This window comes from Tinamus guttatus, unplaced genomic scaffold, assembly GCF_059628265.1.
Source record: "Tinamus guttatus ecotype Peru unplaced genomic scaffold, ASM5962826v1 Tinamus_guttatus_pri_ptg000297l, whole genome shotgun sequence".
NCBI lineage: Eukaryota > Metazoa > Chordata > Aves > Tinamiformes > Tinamidae > Tinamus > Tinamus guttatus.
Genome location: NW_028288831.1, coordinates 3,928,466 through 3,952,598, shown reverse-complemented (window position 1 = coordinate 3,952,598; position 24,133 = coordinate 3,928,466). Strand labels below are relative to the sequence as shown.

The 24,133-nt window shown below is 38.7% G+C and overlaps 1 protein-coding gene across 1 annotated transcript; it reads left to right on the top strand.

The window, feature by feature from the left end:
- The first annotated feature begins 552 nt into the window (after positions 1-552).
- Positions 553-23,797, top strand: LOC104573525 (ankyrin repeat and MYND domain-containing protein 1). The gene is given in 16 exon segments (XM_088528009.1): positions 553-615; positions 2,017-2,163; positions 2,568-3,004; positions 3,765-3,981; positions 4,838-5,002; positions 5,966-6,024; positions 7,386-7,557; positions 8,073-8,213; positions 11,435-11,605; positions 12,292-12,399; positions 13,875-14,006; positions 14,828-14,941; positions 16,566-16,731; positions 17,540-17,606; positions 18,639-18,793; positions 23,631-23,797. Coding segments are annotated over 16 exon segments (2,481 nt in total).
- Positions 23,798-24,133: the final 336 nt, after the last annotated feature.

Sequence of the window (24,133 nt, the reverse complement as noted above, 5' to 3'; positions counted from 1 at the left end):
ACCCCTGTGCATGAGGCCAAGGGAGCACACCAGGAGAGTTGCATGCATCTGAGGGAGGTGGGGCAGATGGGCCTCGCTACTACCAGGCTGTTTCTCGAGGGTCAAGGTGTTCCAGGGCCTCCATATCATACGCCGACAGTGGGGAGACTTCCTACCTCACCCACAGCACTCGGTCCTTCCTCTCTGCTGGGCTGTGTCATGCTCAGTCCTCTCCTCATGTCTCCCCAGCCGGAGGTGAGGGGTGGCCTGATGCAGAACATTTGAAGGATGCCATTTCCAGACACTGAACCTCAGTGATGCCCATGACAGGGTGAGGGCAGACAAGTGCACATGGGAATGGGGGAGCTTTGGCACCCACAGATGGTGGGTGAGGACCAAGAGTCTTTTCTCCTCAGGCCTATGCCGAGACGCTCCCGGGCCTCTGTGCGCTGCCCGGACGCTGTCTCCATGGCAACGCAGGTGCCGCGGAGCACAGCCCTTGCGGATCCCGCCTGCCTAACCCCAGCCACTCGCCACATCGAGCTGTCCCGTCCGCCCGTGGCAGCTGCAGCCATGGCCCAGCGAGTTTCCGAGGGCAGCAGCGAGGAGGAGGTGGGGGTGCCTGACGGTGGCGAGGTGCATGGGAAATCAATGTCTGAACTGCGGGTTTGTCCTAGACTTGCATCTCTCCTCTGCCTCCATGTTTGGGGCAAGCTAGGCAGTTTGGACTTTTTGTATAGCAGTTGTCATCAGGGAGGCTGTCATCTACTTGGCTGAGCCCATGGCTGGGACATGTAGGTACAGCTACACAGGGCAGGCAGAAGGAAAGCTCCCAGGAACCCAATTTCTCTCCATTTCTGCTGTGGATGCTGAATGTGGCCAAGCATAAGTAATGAGGCTTTTTCATTTTGTCCATAGATTAGCTCTGAGCACTTGTGTTGGTAGCAGGAGGTTTGCAAGCGTGTGAGATTGGGCTCTTTTGTCTTGTTTGCTTCCTTTTCTTCAAAGGAAGCACTTAATTGTGAGTGTATCTTCCTTATATGATGAGAATACTATCAGGAATGATGAATATTTTGGTTTCCCTTCTGATGTTTTTTTTTGTGCCAGATGTGGTTATTGAGCTATAGTTTTCACTATACCCTGACCCAGCTGTCAGCTGTTACCCAGGGAAAGCTGTCACGGAAACAAAAATTTAAATTATCCATTAGGGATCAGATGTCTGCATAGTGAGTATCTATTTTTCTGCACATGACTTGTTAAACCATTACACAGATAGGAAGCTTAAAATTGGCAAAGAATCAGTCTTTAATCTAGTAGAACAACACTGCCTTGATTCTGGCTATGAGGAACTCAGCATTGTTTCTCACTGAGATGACTTTAGGGGACAAACCCTGCAATCCTAAGCAACATCCTACCATGTATGAGGCAGAAGCAGTTAACAGCTCCTTGCCCTTGGTGATGATTTCTTGGTGGCAGCTCATTTGATAGAGGGTAGTAGTTGGACTGAATTTGAACTGGTGACCTCGATACGGTCTCTATGGCACATCATGTTACTAGGCCTTAGAGAACTTAGCAATTTTTTTTAACTAAAAATATTCAAAGTTTATGCTACAGAATACCAGGATGTTGTTCTCAGTAGGGTTCACCCTCTCCCTTCTGTTACACTTTTAATAAACTATGTGATTGATTAAGATATGTAGCAGATTTAATTTGGAGACACACACTGAAGATCCATAAATGCCTTTAATAAAACGTTTAAGGAATTAAGGTTTTGATTTAAGTGGTATTAAGTGGTATTATTATTAAGTGATATTAAGTGGTATTATTTAAGTGGAGAAATCTTGGCAGAGTTTTGAAGTGACTACGGACTACGGCAGAGTTGAGATTTTGTCCGGTCTTTCTTAAATGGATAACAGTTACATCCTCAGTTTCGTGCATGTTGTTTGTGCTGCATCAAGGAGGCAATTAAAAATTCACTTATTTCTGCCCTCAGATTGTTTCATTCTTATTGTTCTTTCTCTTTGTGGTGGGTTACAGAGATACACGGGACAGTTCTACAGGGACTATCGCCATGGGAAAGGGATTTGCTACTGGCCTGATGGTTCAAAATTCACTGGAGCATTTTATCTTAGTCATATAGAAGGCTATGGAACTCTGGAGTGGAAGGATGGCAGAAAATTTCAGGTAACTGGAAAAATGTTCTATTCTGGGATTTCCCTTCATTTTCAAAGACAGCATGACTGCAGGAAAATTTGAGGATTTTTTTTTCTCCTTTTTTCAGGCAAAATTTGAGGTTTTTACATAGTTCTATGTATTCACATCTACATAGAACTTCATCTAAATGTAACATTGCAGTGGAGTTAAATCTACGGCCTTCTATAGTACTAGAACAGTTAATGTGTTTGACATTAGATGGACTGAAGTGACTATGAAGGCTTTGTAGGACAGAATGACTTCAGCAGTTATTACTCTCTCAATAAGAAATGAACAGACAAGACTCGAGCAGAACAGTTTAAATAGTAACCAGGCTTTAAGTATATAATTGTTTGGTCTCTGGTTGATACTAATGAGTATACTTGTATCTTAAGGGACTGTACAAATCTGATGAGCGATTTGGACCAGGAATTGAAAGCTATCCAGATGGCTGTCAAGATGTTGGCTTGTGGCTGAGAGATCATCTAATTAAACTATGCACTGAAGTACCTGGTTATTTTTCTGTCTTGGATTATCCAGAACACTTCAGATATCTTGATGCAAGTTGTCAAAGAAAGTATATTTCCGTTGACGAGGACCCATTTCTCTGTACCTATAAATGCCTTCCTTTTGATGACAAGAATATTTTGCCTGAAGGAGTCTTTGCCTATTCCCGTACCACAGATCATCTTACTTTGACTTGCACCTTTCTGGAAGAGTGTGATGCTTCATATTTTCAGAATACCTCAAAGCTGCCTGAGGAGGACCTTTGGCCTGTTGCAAATATAACCCCCTTACTTGTCAGAATGCAGAGGCATATTTATAAACACAGGTAGCTGTTGATGATTTTTTAAAAATGTATGTATTTTTATAAATTATCTCAATTATTTTCAAATGTAAATTACATGATAAAAGCTTCTCTCCCCAAGTTTTTTTTATAGTCTTGAGATGACCAGTTGCCAATGAGGCTTTTTTCTTAAATGAGAAAAACAATATGATACCAATATGATACCAATAACATGTTTCTGTGGTTGTCTTAACTCTTATTCTTCTATAAAAACATGCTGCAGCAAGTCTGCAGCTACTTGTACCTGCCCACAGAACCTTAGCTTTGTACGTACCTTGATGCTAGTACATGGAGATGTTCTTTGGGCAGGCAGAGTATTTTTGGTTTGTCTTGTTGTTGGGGACACAAGTCCTGTGTGTATTTTATAGTCGTAACTAAAGCTAGTGATATAAATCAGATACTAAACAGATATGAATGTGAATGCTAAATCTTCTGTTTTTATAAATGCCTGGCAATTTCGTATTTTATATTCTAATTCTTAGGTGTTGGGAAATGCCTGGCAATTTCATATTTTATTTTCTAATTTTTAGATGTTGGGAACCCCATCGCCAGTTTGCTTTTCTGCTTGTAATTTAAGCAAAATTATGCTATCTGAAAGCATTCTTAAAATGATCGCTGTGCCTATTTTCCCATCTTACCCAGAAACATGTTTTGTTCTTGATGTGTTTTCTTCTTTAATTGCATTAGCGGCCTAAGAGTGCCTACCTGCTTAAGTGTCTCAGTGTTTTTTTTTGTCCTTTGCTAGGTGCTGTGAAGCAGAGTTTGCTTCAGATGTTAAACACATTCTCAGTGGAGTCCGCAATACTTATGGGCCTCCAGGCCCCAAGGAGCTTGCTTCAGAGAAATTAATTCAGAAGGCAGCAAAGGGAGATTTTGACGGGGTCTATAAAATTCTGCGAGATGAGCTTGCTCATCCAGACATAGCAGACAAACATGGATACACAGCACTTGCTGCTGCTGCTGTAAGGCTCTAAGAATGACTCCTTTCCATATGATGAGAAAATTCCTGGTACAGTAGGCTGGATTAGATTTTCTTTTGTTCCATTACATAGTAAGTGTGAAGAAAATGTTTGATAAAGAACAAAAGAGCATGTGTGGCATGAGAAATGTCTGTAATGAATATATCATGCCAATGAATATAATTATATATATAATATTATTGTATATTAAATATATATAAATATAATAATTAAATAATAATCTACAAAAAAACACTTTAGTAAAATTAAAGAATGTTTCAACTGTCAAGTTTAATTTCCATTTATGATCCTGCCCTTACTGTTTTTTTCTTGTTCATCTGTAATCACATTCAGACAGGGTTATTTCATTTTTGCTGAAAAGAGGTGGTGGTTAGAAATGGTACACGCATGACTTGCTGTAGGGGAAGATGATCTTCCCTTTTCTTTGTGCCTTTTCAGCTGCCTGAATACCTGGCATTCATTGTAAAACTGTGGGAAAATTTAGATAATAATTTAGGGCACTGTATTTCCTCTACAATCATCTCAGTCACTTCTAATCATTTTCTGTATGTGAATCCTCATTGAATTCCCATGAAATCTGGTAGAAATTGTTATAAACAAGAGCAAGGGCAGGAATGTACTTGAAAATGCTGAAAGATAAACACGTAAGGCATGGTTCAGGATTGTGTTTGCATTTTGTGGCAGATATAAACTTGAATTAGTTTAACAGTGTTGGCTTTCACTACTTTCAAACTACCTTGTGTATTCTTTCCACTTAGAAAACTGCAAGTGTGTGTATGTGCAAGTATAAGATGTTTACAAAATAAAACAATGTTCTGAAGCATTTTCCTCTTTGCAGGTTAGTTCCCACAATGATATTGTCAATCTTCTTCTTGATAGTGGAGCTGATGTGAATAAGTGCAGTGATGAAGGATTATCTGCTCTCTCTATGTGCTTTATTCTGTATTATCCAGCAGAATCTTTTAAGGGTAATATTGCTGAGAGGAACTTGCACAGATACGAGGTTGGTTTATTTCTAATCTAAAATGTTTTTTAGATTATATTTTTGCCTCAAGATGTAAGTTTACTTCTCAGAATGACTTAACTGTGGTGACTTGCTAGGAAAAAGCCAGAACTTTTGTACCTCTTTCACTCTGAGGATGCAGTAGTCTCTGATCTCACTTCAAATTACCAACTTCCAGGCAGTAACAAATTTACTCTCCAACTGAACTAAGGCACTGAGTTAATCACAGAGAAGACAGGCTGTGTTGGCCTGACAGTAAAGATGCAGTGAGCAATTGGAGGGATTTACAAAAGCATACAAGCAGGACAAGGTGATTTGGGTGGTTCTCCTGTTAGGACGGAGTCCTGCTGGCATACCTGAAGTGGCAAGCACGAAGCAATTCGACCGTCAGAGGACTCTCTTGACAGTAAGAAGGTGTTTACGAGGTGTTTACAAAGGAAGATTCATGATCCTAGACTTCCACCTGCTGAAAAGAGAAGCACCTACTTTAAATTGTCATGGGAAGGAACATGATACCTATTTTGTAAGAATACAAACTACATGGTGCTTTCTTTTTTCCTCTGAGTTGACTGTGAATCTAGAAGATTTGGAAACACTGAGCTTCTAGGTCCTAGTTCTACATTCTTACGCAAGTTAATGAAGATTGAAGAGACAGTATAAGAGTCCTGTTTTATTTCAGAGGCATTTTTCTTCTAAGCTAGATAATGAATGAATACTTGAAGAAATGGTAACACCTTTAAACATATTTTACTCACAATAGAAATCAAGAAAAAATGATCAGTTATGTGGTGTATTAAAATATAGTTGCGAACTACTTCGGAATGATATCCCTATCATTAACCAAATTTTGTTATTATATTTTCTTGTATTACTGTTTTTGATTGTTATTACTCTGGTGACTGACTGATACTAAGTCATTTTCATTTTTTCTAACTGATTTCTTTTATCTTTTTAATCTTCAAGTAGAATGAGCAATCAGAACCAGCAGAAACAACTAATTTGTCTGAAGGTACAATCTTAGAGTAAGTCTCATTTATTCCCTATGAATGGGAGACAGAGTCTTATAAATCCCTTGAACAAAGAAAGCAACAATGAAGGATACAGCTATTGCAGGAAAAGCTAGATAGATTTTTGTTTAACTAGAAAAATTCTGTGTTCATATCAGTGTAAGCCACTGGTTTAAATGCTCTGTCATAATTCTGTTTGGCAAAGTGTGAAGAGTGAAAATGCAAAGTATGGTTCAAATTAAGGACATCATGCTTGAATAAGACAAGATTTCTTAATTACATGCTCTGCAGCTTGTCATAAGCTGCTATAGACACCTACAGTGGATTAGGAAAGATAAGAATATGTTCCCTTATTCTTTGAAGTCTTGACTACATTTGACCTTGCTGGTCATTTTCTACAGGTGTCTGTTTAGCACGATGGTTTAAATTTAGACTTTTTGCTTTGCTTTTATGGATCCCTTAAAAGGCCACGTCTTGCCTTTCATTTTGCAGAGCAGTCTCTAAAGATGATGTTTTCTTTTGTTGGGTTTTATGCCAGCACTAGTGACTTTAATATCTTAGAATTCTAACAATTGAAATTCCCTGTTGGCCTTCCTGCCCTTTGGACTTTTGTGGCACATCTTTCCATGTTCCTAGCTTCTTGTCTAAATATTGCGTGTATTGCATGTTTTTCACTGGAATATAAAAATGTGCTGAATATGGGGCTTGCGGGTAAAAACGAGACGAGTCTCTGCCCAGACCGCTTTGTGGTAGAGCCTCCGGGTGATTTTCAAAGACCGTTTGCTTTTTTTGAAGTGTTAGATTTTTTTTTAGGAGTGTGCATGTCAATTTTGCCTCCATGGAAATGCAAATGGAATTGTCAGTTAGCCTGCTGAAATGCACTGTCCTAGTCTAGCACAGCTCTTGTTCCACTCTTTGTAAGGGAAGCACTGAAATAATATCTCTGTTTTCTTGGGATGGATGAATGGACTACGACAGCAGAAAGAATCCTGCAGCCAGTCTTAGATGGCAGGAAGGAGGAGCCAATCTATTTCTATCAATAAACAAGTTTCAGATTAAGTGTTTTAAAGTGACACATGAATGAATAGTGGAGATGCAGGGAATCTTGCTTTGCCTATATATTTCCATACAACTGAAAGGGACTGCTTTTGAGTGCTGCCTTTTTAGTTTGAAGAGATGAGATATCCTCTTCAGGTAATAATACTGTTGCCTGGGTGGAGCATAGCAGTTGCTGTGACACTGCTCAGAAAAATTAATTCTTGTCTCTGCCAAATGACATTTTTAATTTTTACAAAGGGGAATCATCTTAGTTCACCATAGTTTTTTTTTCACAATACACTAATGAGTGATTCTGGTATTTTCCATGTCAACTTTAGACAGCAGAAGAGATGGACAACAATCCAGCTGCTGCTTCGACGAGGTGCTGATCCCAATGCGTGCAGGATACCATCAGCCCTTCTCTTCTTTGCCGTTAAAGCTGCAGATGCAGAAGCAGTAAAACTCCTCTTAGAAAGGGGAGCCAGGAGTGATGTGCGCCTTCCACCGAAGGTTTTATTGTATTATAATAGATAATGGTGTAGGATTCTAGATGAGTGTCCTACTTTAAAATATCCTGCAAGTAGGAATCAGCGTTAAAATGAACAAAACTGATCTTTAAACTTACTGATCTTTACTGATCTTTAACTGATCTTTAAACAGTTCAAAGAAGTGTTTTATAGAAGGAACGCAAGCTACATATTCTCTGAGTTTTCTTTCCTCATTTCCTTTCATTTCCTGATTCCTTGCTGCCAAGCCTATGACTGACTGGGGAATGCTTATGAAGCTGCTGCTCAAGTTGGTAATGACTATTGTGATTTTGGTAGGTTGAGTATCTGGGGCCTTCAGCATTCCATTGTCCCATAACTCAATTTATAGGGTTGTGCTGTCTGAAAATGGGACAGAGTATGTGGGAAGAGGAAGCCTGGATTATTCTTTTGAAAATATTTAGTATTGTGTTTAGCTTACTGTGGTAAAGAGGAGTTTTATTGCAATTTTTTTTTGTTTTGTTTGGTTTGGTTTTTCAGTTAGGTGGTTTAACACCTCTCCACATAGCTGCATCTCTTCCTGGGGAAGAAGGGATCCAAATAACACGGTACCTCCTGCATTCTGCTCCAGATCTTGATGCAAGAGCAGAAGATGGAAATGAGGGATATGGTCCAGACCAGGTATGTTCCTTTGTGAGCTCACCTTCTTGCAGCTGTTGAATGCTGCATAATACATCAGCAGGTAGATGAGCATCCAACCTGTTTGCTTTCCCTGAAATCTTTGCATCCTATTGGAATAACCATGTTTCTTTAAAAAAAGTTTTTAAAAAAGTTTAAAAAGGAAAAAAAAGTCACTCACGGTCTTTATTATTGCATTACAGTAAACACATCCTTGTGTTTTGATGCCACAGAAAACATACTGACATGTGTCACGTAAGGCAGAAGTTAAAAGTCTCTTGTGGGCAGTCTAGTACCAATGCCATTATACCAAAGGTATAATGACATCAGTGAAGATAGGATCACTGTCAAAAACAAATACATACAGGAGCTGCTGGTTTCATTTCCATGGAGCCTGCCTACTTGGTTTTGTTTTGTTTTGTTTTCCCTGAACACAGGCTCTCTCTGCTGGATTCTTGCAGCATTCACCGGGCCCCCAGCATTCCAGAAAGCTCTGCTAATAAATGTTTCTGGTAGCCCAGGATTTTTTGGTTAGGTTTGCCATCTTTTTAATGAAAATTTTCTACCTTTGACAGAACTATACCAGCAAAAAGTGCTATTTGTGGAATTTATTACCTCAGGAATTGCTTTATGATATAGTATGTAAATCACTTCACAGAATTACAAAACAGCTGAGAAATTGTAAGGGACCTCTGAAGATTGTCTGATCAAAGGAGGATCAATGGCAGTAAGTTGCTCAAGACCTTGTCCAGCTGGGTTTTGAATATTTTCAAGAATGGAGACTCTACAACTTCTCTAGACAACCTCCTCCAGTGTTGATCACCTTAATGGGAAAACTTTTTTTTTTTTTTTAATTCTGTTTAAGTGGAATTTCCTGTCTTTCAATTCATGCTCATTGTTTCTTGTCCTACTACTGGGTAGCACGGAGAAGAATAAGGCTCCATCTTGTTTATTTCTTCCCATCATGTATTTATACACATTGCTAACATCCCCCTGAGCCTTGTCTTCTGAAGGCTAAACAATCCCAGATCTCTCAGCCTCTCCTAACATAAGAGATATTCCAGTCCTTTAATCCTCTTTGTGGTCCTGTGTGGAACTTGCTCCAGTAGCTCCCTGTCTGTCTTGTACTGAGGAGCCCAGAACTGGACACAGCACTCCAGGTGGCCTCACCAGGACAGAGCAGAGGGGAAGGATCACCTCCCTCTACCTGCTGGTAACATTCCTTCTGAATGCTACCCGTGATGCTGTTTGTCTGCAAAAGAGCATTGCTGGCCCATGCTTGCTGTCCTCCAGGAAGCACCAGGTTCTTTTCCACAGAGCTGCTTTTCAGTTGGTCAGCCTCCTGCATGTACAGGTGCACAGTTAGTCTTCCCCAGGGAAAAAGCAAACTTGCTGAGGATGTCCTCTGCCACTTCATCTAGGCAAATTACTAACAGTAGTAAACTGGATTGTCCTCATATTGACCCTTGTAGGTACACCCTTGGTGACTGGCCTTTTGGTGAACTTCATGCCACTGATCAAACTCTTTAAATCTGGTAGTTCAGCCAGTTTTCAGTCCACCTCAGTGTTCATTTAAGTAAGCTGTACTTGATCAACTTGTCTATGAACATGTTTTGGGAGGCAATGTTGCCTTACTAAAATCAAGGAAAATAACATCCACAGTTCTCTCATGCTTTACCAAACTGCTTATCTTCTTGCAGAAGTGTGGGAAAACAGAGAGAGGAGCTGGCAGCAGCAGCAACAACCAAGAGGCCCCACTACCTCTTCTTCATCCAGGGTCCTCTCCCTTACCTGGCAATCTTCCCAGGTGATCCTTATATCCTTGCTTCTCTACCTTTTCTACTACCTTCCCAGGTGCTGCTTATATCTCACCAAGTGTTCCTTGTTAACTGCTAATGGCTTAGCCCTGGCCAACTTTTCCTCCTAGTCCTTATTCCCACACAGAAGGATATCAAGTTGTTCAGGTATGATTTCTCCTTTGTAAATCCAACTCATGACTCCGAACTGATTCATTTTCTTGTTCTTAATATTTTTGGAAATGGCTTCCCAGAGGATGTGCTTAATGACCTTCCTTGGGATTGAAATGAGGCTGATGTAATTCTGCAGATTCTTCTTCTTGCCCTTCCTGAATATAGGAGTGGACATTTACTTTCTTCCAGTTCTCAGGAACTTCAAATGGTTGCCATGGCATTTCAAAGATAATTGACATTGCAAATATAATGACTTTGCAATGTCATTGATGAGTTCTCTGACATCCAGTCAGGTCCAAGTCACTTGAAAAATGAGTTAGCATATGTAATGAGATTTTTCTTGATATGACAACGCTAAGGTGATGTCTTTTTGCAGTCCAGGGAAGTTCAGATGTCTTCTTCAGTTTGTATTTCAGTACTTTCTCCTTTAATAGCAATCAGGGTGACTTGGTAGCTATTTTCAGATAGTTTACAATTACAACATGATTAGAAGCAATGTAGACAAAATTACTTTAATTTTTATTTTTCTATATTGATCTGGTAAGCCTAGATTTATTCATGATAAATGAATGACATGTGAATGAACTTAAGGAAGACCATTTCTGCCTGACAGCCTGCTATTTTCCTCCCACGCCTCACTGTGTCATTTGTGCCAGCAAAAGTTACTAAATTCAATCTGTAAATCTGGTTTGCCTTCCCTGGGTTTCTACGGTGATTTTTATTAAACTTCTTCATGTGCAGTGCTGAAGATAATTAAAGTAGTTGGAATCTGAATCATAGAATGCTTAAGGTTGAAAGGGACCCCTAGAGATCATCTAGTCCAACCTCCCCTGCACACGCAGGGTCACCTAAAGCACGTGGCACAGGACTGCATCCAAGCGGGTTTTGAAGATCTCCAGAGAAGGAGACTCCACAACCTCTCTGGGCAGCCTGTTCCAGTGCTCTGTCACCCTCACTGTTAAGAAATTTTTCCTTAAGTTCATGTGCAACTTTTGGTGCTTCAGTTTCCGGCCACTTCCTCTAGTTCTGTCAGTGGCCACCATTGAAAAGAGGCCAGCACCATCCTCCTCACTGCCTCCCTTGAGGTACTTATAGACACATAAAGAAAGAATTAGAAAAGAGGTGACCATTGTTTTGGTGGGACTAAACAAGTCTTGTCCAAGATTGAGATCCAGATCTATATGTGACCAAACAGTTTATTTTCTTTGGTTTCTCTCTGAACTATGTTATAAATGTGCACATAATTTCACTTAGATTCCTCTGCCTCAAACTAGAGAAGTCAAACTGTCTCGTGGTGTCACTGTGCACCTGAAGAATGAAACCGGACCTCCAAAAGAGTACTTCTCCTCCTATAGTGGTCCTGTTCCAGAAGAAGGTGGAAGGAGTGCATTGCATATCGCATGTGAAAGAGAGGATAATTGTGAGGTAAGAGCATGGCACCTGAGATTCTGCTCAGTGAGAGGAATTACAAGCTAAACTCCTCAAATGATGTTGTATCTGGGGAATTAACACATTTTATCCCTCCGTAAGGAGGTGATTGAACCTCAGAGATGAACTCTTTTCCAGATCAGTGAATTATCAGTGTTGTATTAATTAAAAATCCAAAATCCATTAGCACTTGAATAAAAAATATTTATTAAGTTCTTAGAACTCTGTTTAACATGGGAAATTCCTTTAAGTTTCCATTAATGACTTGGCCATTAAGTTTTACTGCCTATGAGGCCAGTTTGAAACTGGATAATCTGAGTTTTCCTATATGCTTCTCTTTGAGCATTTAGGTTTCTACCATAGTAACGTTCTCCTAGCAGATTTAGGAGGTGTGCACTTGGAGGAAGGAGAGTTTTTTTTGAGAGAAATGTACCTTATATGTACCCTTTGACAACAGGGGTAATGGTGTTTGGTAATCTGATGAAGAGGTTTATGTACAACACTACCATGCTTGGCATTCTTAGCAATGATAAGCAAAAATGTATCTCTATTTTATTATGATCATAACTTAGATGAAAGGTTTGAATGTGTTTTATGCTGCTCATTTTGTTCACTATAATTACATATATATTATATGAAAAAGAAAATGTTATTATGATCTTTTTCTGCATCTTCCAACACAGCATGCCAGAGAGATTATCCACCTCCTCTTGATGCATAACGCAAATCCAAACACACTGTGGAGTGGCCATTCACCACTTTCCTTAGCAATTGCCAGTGGGAATGATTTGGTGAGCATCTTTGAGTTCCTCTTTATGTGTATTGTACTTCTCTGTTTGTCTCTGCCTTCTCTGATGATACACAAACTTGGGTAGCTAGTGATGCTTGCCATAATTCATTCCCAGTGAAAGTATTGCATTTGCTTTTCTTTCAAACCTGTGGGTGTTGCATGAGCTGAATTAGAGGAGCCCTGTAGAATGAGAGTGATAGGTAGAAATACTTGCTAAGATTCACAAGAGTACAGCATTCAGAGAACAGTATCCATTTTTATGAATCACAAGAACATGCAGTTCTTTTACAGGCTATCTCACCACCCAAATCATCCCAGTCAAATGTAAAAACAGTTTGCTTCCAGATATAAGGCAAAAAAAAAGTAGTTAGGGAAAGGAGTACGCTTTTCCAAGAAAAGATCAATGATCGGACTTGGAAAGGATCTATGCACAATGGTTCAGCATTCCACAGATGGGGAGTTCTCTCTGTAGAGTTCAATATGTGAAGTAAGCACCTACCTTCTCTGAGCAGAGAATGGTTGTCTGCTCAGAGAAGTCCTGTAAGGGTGGGTCTGCAGCAGCCAGCATGCTGTGAGAGGAAGTGTACGAGCAGAACATGTAATGGTTGCAAAGCGGTTTGTCTGCAACACTCTGCTTCTCTGGGTATAGAGCTCCAGACTCCTGTTCATCCTCTTTGTAGAAATTGAAAGAGGAGAGTGGGGTTGGGTAAGAGTTGCATGCAGCCAGCCCCGTGAAGTGAGCCGTTCTGCAGGCAGCCAAACAGCACGGGGCCATGGGAAGAACAAGAGGAAGGGAGCAAGCATGACTGCCCAGTGGTTCAGACAATAAGTTGATAGGAGGAGGGTTTGGGTCTGATTTCTATTTCTCTGGTCCTCTTTCCCGTATAAAAGCAGACTAATAATTCAGTCAGCTATTGTCTTGGAAATGCAGTTCTGAACAAAGCAAGGGGAAAAAAACTCTTCTAGTGTTTCTGACGAAATCAAAATTTTATCTTTTGTTCTCTCATTGCAAGCTTTATACTGTGTAGTACGATTAATGATATATTATAATAAAAAGAGCCATTGTAGATTGATACTTTTTAACTATGCTCACTTCAGAACAAATTTATCAATCATGTATAAATATAGAACTGGATACAATATAATAGCGCGCTAGAGTATGGACTGTGAACATAAATGCATTAGAAATAGATGCAAACATATACAATAGAAAATAGATTCTATATCAAATGTCTGAATCACTTTTTTCCTTCTTTTGTCTTTGTTTCTTTTAAAAGAAAATTTAAGCACTTTTCTGAGAAAAAGAGTTTACTAAATCTCTGATTTGTGTGTATAGAAACAATGAAATTTCAGGACATCCCATTGAATGGAAAGTCCCATAGGCAACCTGTTCTACCATATAGATTGTTATTCTGGCCAGGGTATCACTGGAACTGTCAAATATGCATCTCCAACAACTGTCTGTTGCATTGTCAGGCAGTGGCTGAACTCCTCAAATATGGGTCTGATCCGAATCTACCATTAAGCGGAACAGTAAGAAGTGCCCTCTGTACAGCTGTCAGTATCAGATATGAGCACAAGAGAACAAAAGCTCAGAGGATTGCTTTGGTGAGAGAACTTTTGTATTTATTTATTTTTATTTTAAATTCAGGAAAAGCAGTGTTTTTCATTTCCTTTCAATGGATAAGCTGATTTTTTTTTTCCCAGAAAAATTATTTTGTGTCTCTTCCAAATGCCATTTGTTTCTCTCCTAAGGAACAGAGTTTTTGTAAGGAAATTTGTATTCATGTTTGAGTGAAACTATAACAACCACTTTGTGTGAAAGAGAAACAACTGCATTTAAAGCAGATGCAGACTGTGGTCATGTCCATGGCCCTGTCAGATCTGACTGTTACCTTTAAAAACAGCTGATGTCCACTGGAAGAAAGATGAATTGCCTTTGATTTTGCTAGGTAAAGTAGTTGATACCTTTCTCAACTATGATGAGGTCAGCAGAAGCATTTGGCCTTGTAAAAACTGGAGGTTTTTCCTCCTGCCACAAAACACAGTGCAGATCTCACTGAGAATAGATGGAAGCAACGCTGCAGTTAAGGTGGACTGGGAGGGAAGGTGATTTCCCCAGATGGGTTCTGTTCCACTCGTACCTCACTAGTTTGCCATGCCTCCTCTGTTGCTGCAAGGTTAGATTGTGAGATATCCAGAAACAAACAGCAACTGCCTCCAAGAAGGTTTTACTTGCAAAAAACATTTGGATTTGGCAGTACATCAACGACTTGCCAGTAGCAGAAGAAATGCACAATTCGGTATACAAAGTAGCCACACAAATAGAGGTTAAGTTCTGATCTCTCTAACTGCGGCATGGACACAATTTAGTTAGAAAGCTGTATGCCTAATATTTTGCTTTTTTTATTATTATTATTTTTTTTTAGGTTGATAAGCTGCTTGAAGCTGGTGCGGATATCCTTGCACCAGTTACTCTTAGGGAAGGACGGCAAAAAGCAGTCGGAACAGCAGTTGATTATGCCTATTTTGAATACTATCAGGTATGACTTCAGATCCCATAATTGAAGATACTGTGTTCTTTGCAGTTGTTAGAACAAACAGGCTGTTCTTAGGACTTATCCTGAGCCTTGTTTTCAGAAGTTTTCATTCAAAATTTACTTTACCCTTAGCTGGTTTTGAGACTCATTTCATTTGCTGTCAAACTGACTACCTCTAGTAGTTTTGTCTGTGAGGACAATTATTGTTGTCATGTTTTATCAGAAGATTACATTCACAACTGATTTTTAAAGAGCTGGCTGTAACTCTACATCTAGCTGTTAAAACTAGAATTAACATGTGTTTCCATGAAGCTCAATCAATTCAGGAGTTGTAATGAGTTATACATGTATATTAGCTAATAAATACAAATGTCTTAAAACCTATGATAATAAATTACTGATCAACCAAGCTATAAAAAAGGGTTATCTCTTTTATAAAGTCATCCATAATCATTCATTAATCCCTTATTAAAAAAACCTTACAGATCCCTTATAAAAGGGATAAAACGGATACAAAGAAACAGTGACATAAAACTAAGACTTTTCTGTCCAGTGTTCTTTTCTTTGGTGGTGGTTAGGGGCATGTATTTGCTTTTTTTTTTTTAAAAAAAAAATATAACAATTTCTAATTAGAAATTATTTTGATGTTTGGTCATATAAGTATTTTTTTGTTGCTTTATTACTAATAAGAAAGTTTACGTGACAAAAAATCTTTGTTTCTCAGCAGCTTCAGAGATTAAATGGTCTGGTTCTTGAGAGAATCATCTATTCAATAACACAAAAATAGAGAATTATTTCATATGTTAAACTAGGAAACTGCGGGGATAGGATGTTGTACAGAAGATTACTTGCTTCTGGGACATGAACAGCAGATGTTCTGAAAAGAGCAGAAGTAATGGTGACCCTTGGGTACCTTGATCAGCCACTCTCAAGCTACTTCAGAATGAGCAATGAGCTGTACCCCCAAGCACCATTCTGGACTAACAACCCTGTGGATGTGGGATCCATCACTACATCTTCCTGACAGAGCAGCCTACTTGGAGTTAATGTGGTTTTCTGCATCCCCCATTGTTTCATGTAGTTAAATTGTTATTCTTTGACTTGCAATCACAATTCATCCTCAAATAGGAAACAAAATTAAACAATCAGTAGTTGTAATCACAAGCCATACCTGGTCCTTGTACTCCAGGTATCTTCTTTTTTTCTTTCCTGGCTTGCTCTGGTATGCCTTAGGCTTTTGCATCTTGGTTCTAGTACGCTCACTGCTAGCATTACCTGAAAACATTTTGGGAAATAGAAAAACTTAATAGTGACAAAACAGTGCCCTCTAGCAGTCTTTCCATTTTCAGGAAGATTTCCTGTGTTCCCAGTGCTTCTGGGAGAGAAGGGGAACACTGGAAAATGACAGAAGCTTCCCCCTTGAAGAAAAATTGTCTGTTAACTTGCTGAACACTCGAGGAACAGATAATTGGAATAATTAGAATTTTTAATGTGGAAATTTCCTGTGCCAGGATTAAGCCAGGATGCTACTGTGCTTTTAGACTGGTTTGGCTTAAAGTTTGAAACACTTATGTGTTAGATTTGTGTTCTCCTTCCTTTTTGTGTATTAACTTTTGGTGTGTTGCAGGACAGGAGAATTGCTAACACACCATACCATGTACTGACAGCATCCGAGCGGGAGATTTTTCAAAAACGCCATTCACTGATAGAACACATTACTGGGAAGCTCCGTGAGCGTGTCATCCTGAAAGAGAAAGAATGGAATCAAGAAGAGCTGAGAAAATCCAAGAAATGTTAGTTCAAGCTTAAGGGTAGCACTGCCTGGTGTGGAAAGAAAATTTATCCTTATTAGTTCCAGTGTTGTTGTCCAAAAGGATGACTCTTTCTCAAAACCAGACCTACATATGCAGTGAGGAGATGTAGGAGTTCCGCTAACATTAAAGAAAAGGAACATGTTACTCTCAAAGAAATTTTGAGTATAAGCTTAGTGTCTGTCCAGTGAGGTACAGGCAGCATATTCCTATACATCATCTAATACAGTGTCATTACCATGTGTTATGGAATGATTGAGGGAACTGACCTTTGAATTGCTTTGCTCTTAGTGCAAATAGCCATATGCATTCAGCGGTGAATGTAGACAACTAGCATATGTCCATTCCCTATGACAACTTGATCCCAGATTTTTTCCTAGGATTCCCAATGTATTAATATTCTTTGCTATTAGAATTGCGACAATAAATATGTAAGTCAAGGCGATTTGACTGATTTCCTGACTATTGCTCAAATGGGTGAAGAAAGTCTTAGAATCTAACTCTCCCAATACCACTATAATCTTAAAAATGTTTTTTCTATTTATTGTGAAAAATACACAAATGAAGAGTATAAAGCAGCTGTTATGTCTCACATTTTCCATCTTATTTTCAAGAAGGATGATGTTTTAGTTTGATACACATCATCATATCTATTATGTTTGTCTAGTTGATCAACAATTGTTCTGTGACCAAACAGTTTTAAGGAAAAGTGTTTTGTGACAAGTATTCTAATTCTCAGGTTCTAAATAGGAATACTATTTTTTCCCCCCTTTTGCTTATGTTGATGTAGTAGATTCAAATATTCGTACATCTGCTTCAAAGAAGAAATGGGGGAGCCATCACATGGAAGAAGTGAGGTAGGTGAAAGACACTGCATGCAAGTGTTGACTGTTCTTAGGCAAAAATACTATATTCTGTTATTTCCTCACCAGGCCTAATGTCACCCTACCATGTTTTTTTTTTTCCATTCTAATGTTTCCTCCTTCCAGTCCGGCCAGCTGCAAACATCTCTTTCTCTATTCTGATTACATTACTCCTTTTCAGCTTGAGACTCTGCCAGGAGTGTCTGAGTAATATTAAGCTTTTTTGTGAAGAGCAGCGTGTCTTGGTATTTTAAGCTAATTCATCACATCAGTGGCTTAAGGTAGCTTACAAATACTAAAAAATGGACACACACAAGTTTTGTAGCTTGCATTTCTGATTTCTAAATCAGAAATGACTTCCAGAGTTTGGACATTAATCTTGGAACTGTAGCATTAAGAGCAGTTTGAGTAACAGAGGAAATACTTGGCTCAAGAAGACTGTGCTCTGTCAACCATTTCTTCTACTGCAAGGCACTCACATGGTCTTGAGCTTTATGATATTGTTAAATTTCACAAGTTCAGAACAATTTAGCTCAGACCATATTAAGGAAATTAGCTTTTTGTTGTGTCTTCCAGTTTTGGAATAATTGCTGTGTTGTGGTGACGTAACTGTATCCCCATTTGCCTCTGCAATATTCTAGTAGGTTCCATTCTTTTAAGACTGGCTGCTTGGCTTTATTTCTGGCTGCACATTGTCTGGCCTGACTGCACATTTGAAACTGAGCTGTTATGAGCAGATTAAAGCACACGGTGCACTGGGATGTGGATGTTGATTTGAGCATGTTCCGCTCTGGGACGTTGGACTTTTCTAGGGGCTGCTTCCCTAGAAACATACTCTGGTTCCCACATACTCTGAGATAAGGTACAGTGTCTCCTGTTTCTTTATCCTGGAATACTATGACATTTATATTTCTAGACTGTAAGCCATTTTGATTTAAATTTACTGTGTTGAACAGATACGCTGTCAGACTAAGACACTCTAAACAAACAGTATTTTGCTTTCTTTTACAACTGCCTTTGTTCTAGGTTACCATTTTTTAAATACTGCTATCAATGTGGACGTTCTGTTGGTGTTCAGCTGACTCCCTGCATTCATTGCCACGATATCTTCACTTGCAGTGAAGCTTGCAGAAGGAAATCCTGGAAGGAGCGGCATAGGCGTGAGTGCTTGGGACTGCTCGGTAGGTCTGACTGTCATTAATATGTATGTACAGTTGTTTGTGCATGTTTTATGACCTCGAATGTCTTCTTTTTAATAGCTCAGTAAAAAGTGTTTTGGTTATGTATTTAAACAAAATATTCAGTTTTGACTTTGTCTGTAAAGCCATTAGCTTTAAGAGAACTGCTACTGTGTCATTACAATTAGCTTTGAGAAAGAAGAATCCTTCAGAATAAAGAAATACGCTCCCAAAGACTGATGTTTGTTAATAATATATATACCAATTTCCAGGGTGAAGAAGCTAAATATATCTACATCTAACAAGCTTGGAGGAATTGGGCTTTCCGTACAAACTTTACCTCTTTCTGTGTATTACAAATCTGAGTTTTCTGATCTTAATGCATTGAATCATTGATAGCACCCTATCGTGGTTCTTTTAAACTGCAGCATTGAATTGTGACTGTTAAGAGCTTTCATCCGTATTTTCCTCTTCAAAACACTCCCTGTTTCTAGAGTCCTAGTTCCTGACCTTTGTTTACACAAAACAAATAAAATCAAATCAAAAAGAACATTGAAGAAAACATTCTTTAAAATGATGAAAAACTTTTGTTCTAAAAAAAGATTTATGATGGACTGTTTGCACTGTTTTGCTGGAACAGCTTCTCCCAAATGCTACTTTCAAGCATATGAAGGATAAAAAGTTGGTCAGGAGTACTCAGTATGAATTCACAAGGGGGAAATCATGCTTAGCCAACCTGGTAGCCTTCTCTGATGGAATGACTGGCTGGGGAGAGAAGGGGAGAGCATTAAATAGAGTGGATGACATTAAATATAAAGAAATGATGGACCCCAAGAAGGAATGAGAGGAACAGAAGGGAGTAGAAAGAAATGGTTGCTTTCTATGTAGAAAAATGGGAATGACAGAGGTGGTAGGGAATGGTGCTGAATGGGTGAGAATAGGAAGAAATGTTGACCAGCATTTGGGAATAATAGGAAATGCCAGGGAATATGAGGAAATGACAGAGAGGGGCTGGTAAATGGCTGAACTGATGGAGAATGCAAAAAAATGGCAAAGTAGCAGAAAACGACAGGGAACATAAGCTTTACACAAAGAAACAAGAAGCTGAAGCCAGAAGCCTTTATTGGACCTTGTATATTAAGTAGGCTCACAGCAAAAGAAAAATAAATAGATCACCAGGCAGGATGGCCCATCTGTCCAGGAACAAAAGGAATCTCCACTACAAGTGTCCTTGAAGTCAGATCAAGTCATACCTCCCAAGCCTTTCTTCTGTCTTTTGTTTATAGCTCTATATGATCACCCCCCTCCAGCTACCTCCAAGCAGGTTTGTTATCACCAAATCCCCTTATCCCTCTCATTTGGTGACCCTCCCAAGCCCTCTGGTGATCAGTTATGAGAAACAGGAACTTCCTTGGCTACAAGGGATGCACCAAAACAACAGTTAAAAGTTCACTGGCCATTGATAATCATACAGCCTAAATGCACATTCTTGCTACAGGTGGAATGGTAGGCTAAAATGGAGAATACATGAGAATAGTAAGAAATCATGGGACATAGAAAATGACAGGGAGAGATGGGAATGATTGGGGAAATTCAGGAGTAAAAATGATGAGGAACAGATGGCATAATAGGAAATTGCAGGAAATAGATGCAGAAGTGAGTATAGTAAGGAAGAGCTAGGAACAGAAAGAAATTATGAGGAATAGTTATGACAAGAAGGTAATGACAGGAAGTAGAATAGAATGATACACAATGCAGGAACCAGAAAGAAATTGAATATATAAGAGAACAGAAATACAGGAAACCATACAGGAAGGTGATAGGATGAATGGATGGAGACAGAAAGAAAGGATTGGCCCATTTTAGACATGTTGCATCTGTGAAGTGTGAACAGTCATTAACATGTCTAATACATTGACAGTTTTGGATTTGTCAGGCTGGGGACTCTTGAAAGGTGACCTAGATGCTACACACTGAAACCAGCTCTGTCAGTAGACTAAATATGCTTTCTAAAGCATTTTGAAGTAAATCATAGAATCATAGAATCATAGAATGCTTAGGGTTGGAAGGGACCTCTAGAGATCATCTAGTCCAACCCCCCTGCATACGCAGGGACACCTAGAGCACGTGGCACAGGACTGCATCCAAGCGGGTTCATTACGTCACTGATTGGTTCACCTCTGTTACCATTATTCAGGCTTATGCATGCAGTAAAAAGTTTACACAATGCATGCTGGAAATTGGTGGAAGAATTCCTACTGATTTCCATCAGATTGTGCCATAATATGGGGCCTTGTGTTTTATTGCATTGCCTTAGCACTTGGTCATCAGTACTGAAGGGTCTCCTAATAAAAAGCAAGGAGCCTTGGTAATTTTTTTTTTCTCGTATGACTCATAAACAGCTGCATATAAAAATGAGAATATCAGACAAAGGTAAGTTATTATATCATTTATACCTCCTTAATCATCTTTGCCAGAAGATAATTGAAACCAAAGCTATCATTGCTTTTAATTAAGCAAACGTCCTTAGAATGGCAAGACGTGCTGCCTTGTGTTTATCTTTGCTGGAAATGTTTATTTCTGTTTAGAAATTTTAATATGAAATATCAGGAGGAAGGAAGGAGAGTAGAGGCTTCAAATATCCCGGCTCCTGGTCCTGTATATTATGTCTTCCAAACTGTGCCTTCAAAGTGAGCAGTCAAGATAAGCCACTCCTCTGCAGCCCATCTAATTTGTTTTTCCATCATTTTCTTAACTTGGTCCTGAATATATTGTGAAGTACAAAACTTAGGTGTGGATGGACAACTTCCAACTGTCAGTTAAAGAAAAGACTTTTCCAGAGAGCAGGGACTACCAGAACTTGGTAGTGAAGTCTTTATCTCTATTTTTTTGCATCAAAAATAAGAAAATAGCATCGGGAAGATCGTTCAAACACTGTTTTCATGTCCAGTAATGTTTTTTTTGTTATTGTTCTCGTAAACTGGTCAGCTCCTAAGCATGGGAAACAGGTCAAGTCATTCCAGCTAAGCAGTATTAATAACAGAGATCTGAAATGCTGCCAGGCTTCTTTGTTTAAGAAGAAATTGTTCTGAAAGCCTGCAGGATAGTCAAAGTTTATAAAGATTAGATTCTTATTTTTACCTTTTTAATACGTAAGTATTAAAAATATGTAAATTTCTGACCTGTATATTCTCCAACTACTTTGTTTTTGGTAAATATATTAGATAATTCCCCACCTCCACAACTAAACAAAGCTTCATTATGTTTAGCTGTTTAGCAGCTTTCTTATAGTAATGCATATATTTCTGTAGAAGTGTATAATCTCTTTTAATTGTTCATAATATATTGTCAATTGTGTATTGCAAAATGTCTTTACATATTGCTTTAGTGTTGCTCAAGATGATGCAATATCTGTATCCATGGCCAAGACAGTCTGAGCTTGAGGGAAGGTCAATTGACATATTTCTTTTGGTGTGGGGATGACATTTATGATATTTTTGATATTTTTGATTTGTTATCTGTCCAAAGGCTGTGTTAAGTTTTTGCAGTGATTAAAGCTGACAGAATACGCAAGTTTATTTAGACTAGAGATTTGTATCATGACTAATAAAGGCACATAATTATTTCTCTGTTAACAATGATTACTTGATTAAAAAAAAAACTATATGGAGGATTTTTAATATAGGTCCATTTCCTTGGGAACTGCTACTGCAACTCCTGTAAAGCTGTTGGAGATAAATGGTAGTGGGAAACAATTGTTTTTAGATCAATTTTTAAACAAAAACAGAGATTTAAAAGGTCTTTCTTTTTCTTATTAACCCTAAGATATGTACCATATAAGTACCCTCAGAAGATTATGCAGATAATCTGTGAAATACTTTTTTGAAACTGCAGAAATCTATTCTTGACATTTTTTTTCTATTCAAAAGGCACAGCAAAATCCGAAGAAGTCTTCTCACTACTCTTCCTTATTTCCCGTTTTTTCTTTTTCTTTTTTTTATACTTCTGGATGACACATTTTCAAGTGCAGTTGTCTCATCCTCTTGAAGCTATATATATGCCTGTTGGGTTGCACTCAGTGGAGCAGTACAGAACCTCTGTGACTGAACCATCAGGGCATTGTTATGTAATGTACACTTTGTTTTTCAGCATCAAGTCCGCTGTACAGCTAGGAAACATTTTTCAGAATTCATGAAACAAGTGAGAGTGAGTTAATGTACCAGGTTTTTTTCTTGGCAATAAACCAGCTTTTATTTTTAACCAGTGTTTTTATTTCAATCCTCTTTAATTTTTAAGGTGCCAGGGACTTTTAGGGAAGCATGTGGAGGTTATTTTCTTTTTTTCCTCTCCCATGGTTGTCTTTCATTGAAAATGATCTGAAATTCCACAGTTCAGATTAGTGTGTATAATTCAATCAGTTCCTCTGAGAACCTCTGAACTTCCCCTCAGCCTACTTTTTCAGTCCCTCCCCTCTCTTCCCCTTTTAACTTTATGGCAATGTAATTAGCATTTATTTTGTACCCTATGAGAAAAACTCTCAATGGTTAATTGACTGCTGAAGTAACTAATAGTTAGCTTTAACCACAGTATTGAGACACTCTTAAATATGTTTACAAGAAGAAACAAGTATCATGGACACTCCTGTATGTGGTCAATGTTGGTGAGCAAGTTATAGGTAGATAAGTAGGCAGTCACTACTGTCTGTGAAAGAGTTTGTTTGTTGATATCACGCAATAAACTGAGCCACAATAGTATCATTTTAAGTCTTGTACCTACATCTAGTTTACTGTTCCTAAGAAACCAAAGGTCACCTACACAAACATGGTGGTTTATTTTGCAGAGAAGAGTAGAGGTCAAGCACCTCAGGATGCAAGCAGTGCAGCCTGCAAGAAGGATGCCATTGGCAAAAAAGGGGAAAAAAGAAGAGAAGAGAAAGATGAAAGGCGAAATAGAAGAAGAAGTAAAGTTAGGAAGGGTGGAAGACAGAATCACAGGAAAGATGACTAACTCATTTGACATCATACCTACTACTGCATGGGCAAAATTTTCACAGAATTGTATCCTTTCTGCCTTGTATTCCACTCTAATAAGATTAAAAATGACACAATTTGGCAAGTTTTCAGAAACTAAAGGCAAAGTCTCTCCAAGATGCTACACACAAGTTAAACAACATGTAATTCAACTAATTCAACTTCATCCATTGGGAAGTGGGGTACATACAAGTTACTAAATGCCTTTACTATTAAAAATATAGCAAACTCCACATGGGCTTTACTGGTCTAATGCAATGTATATAGATTTTTAAAACAGTATGTACCATAACTAAACTTCCTTACATATATT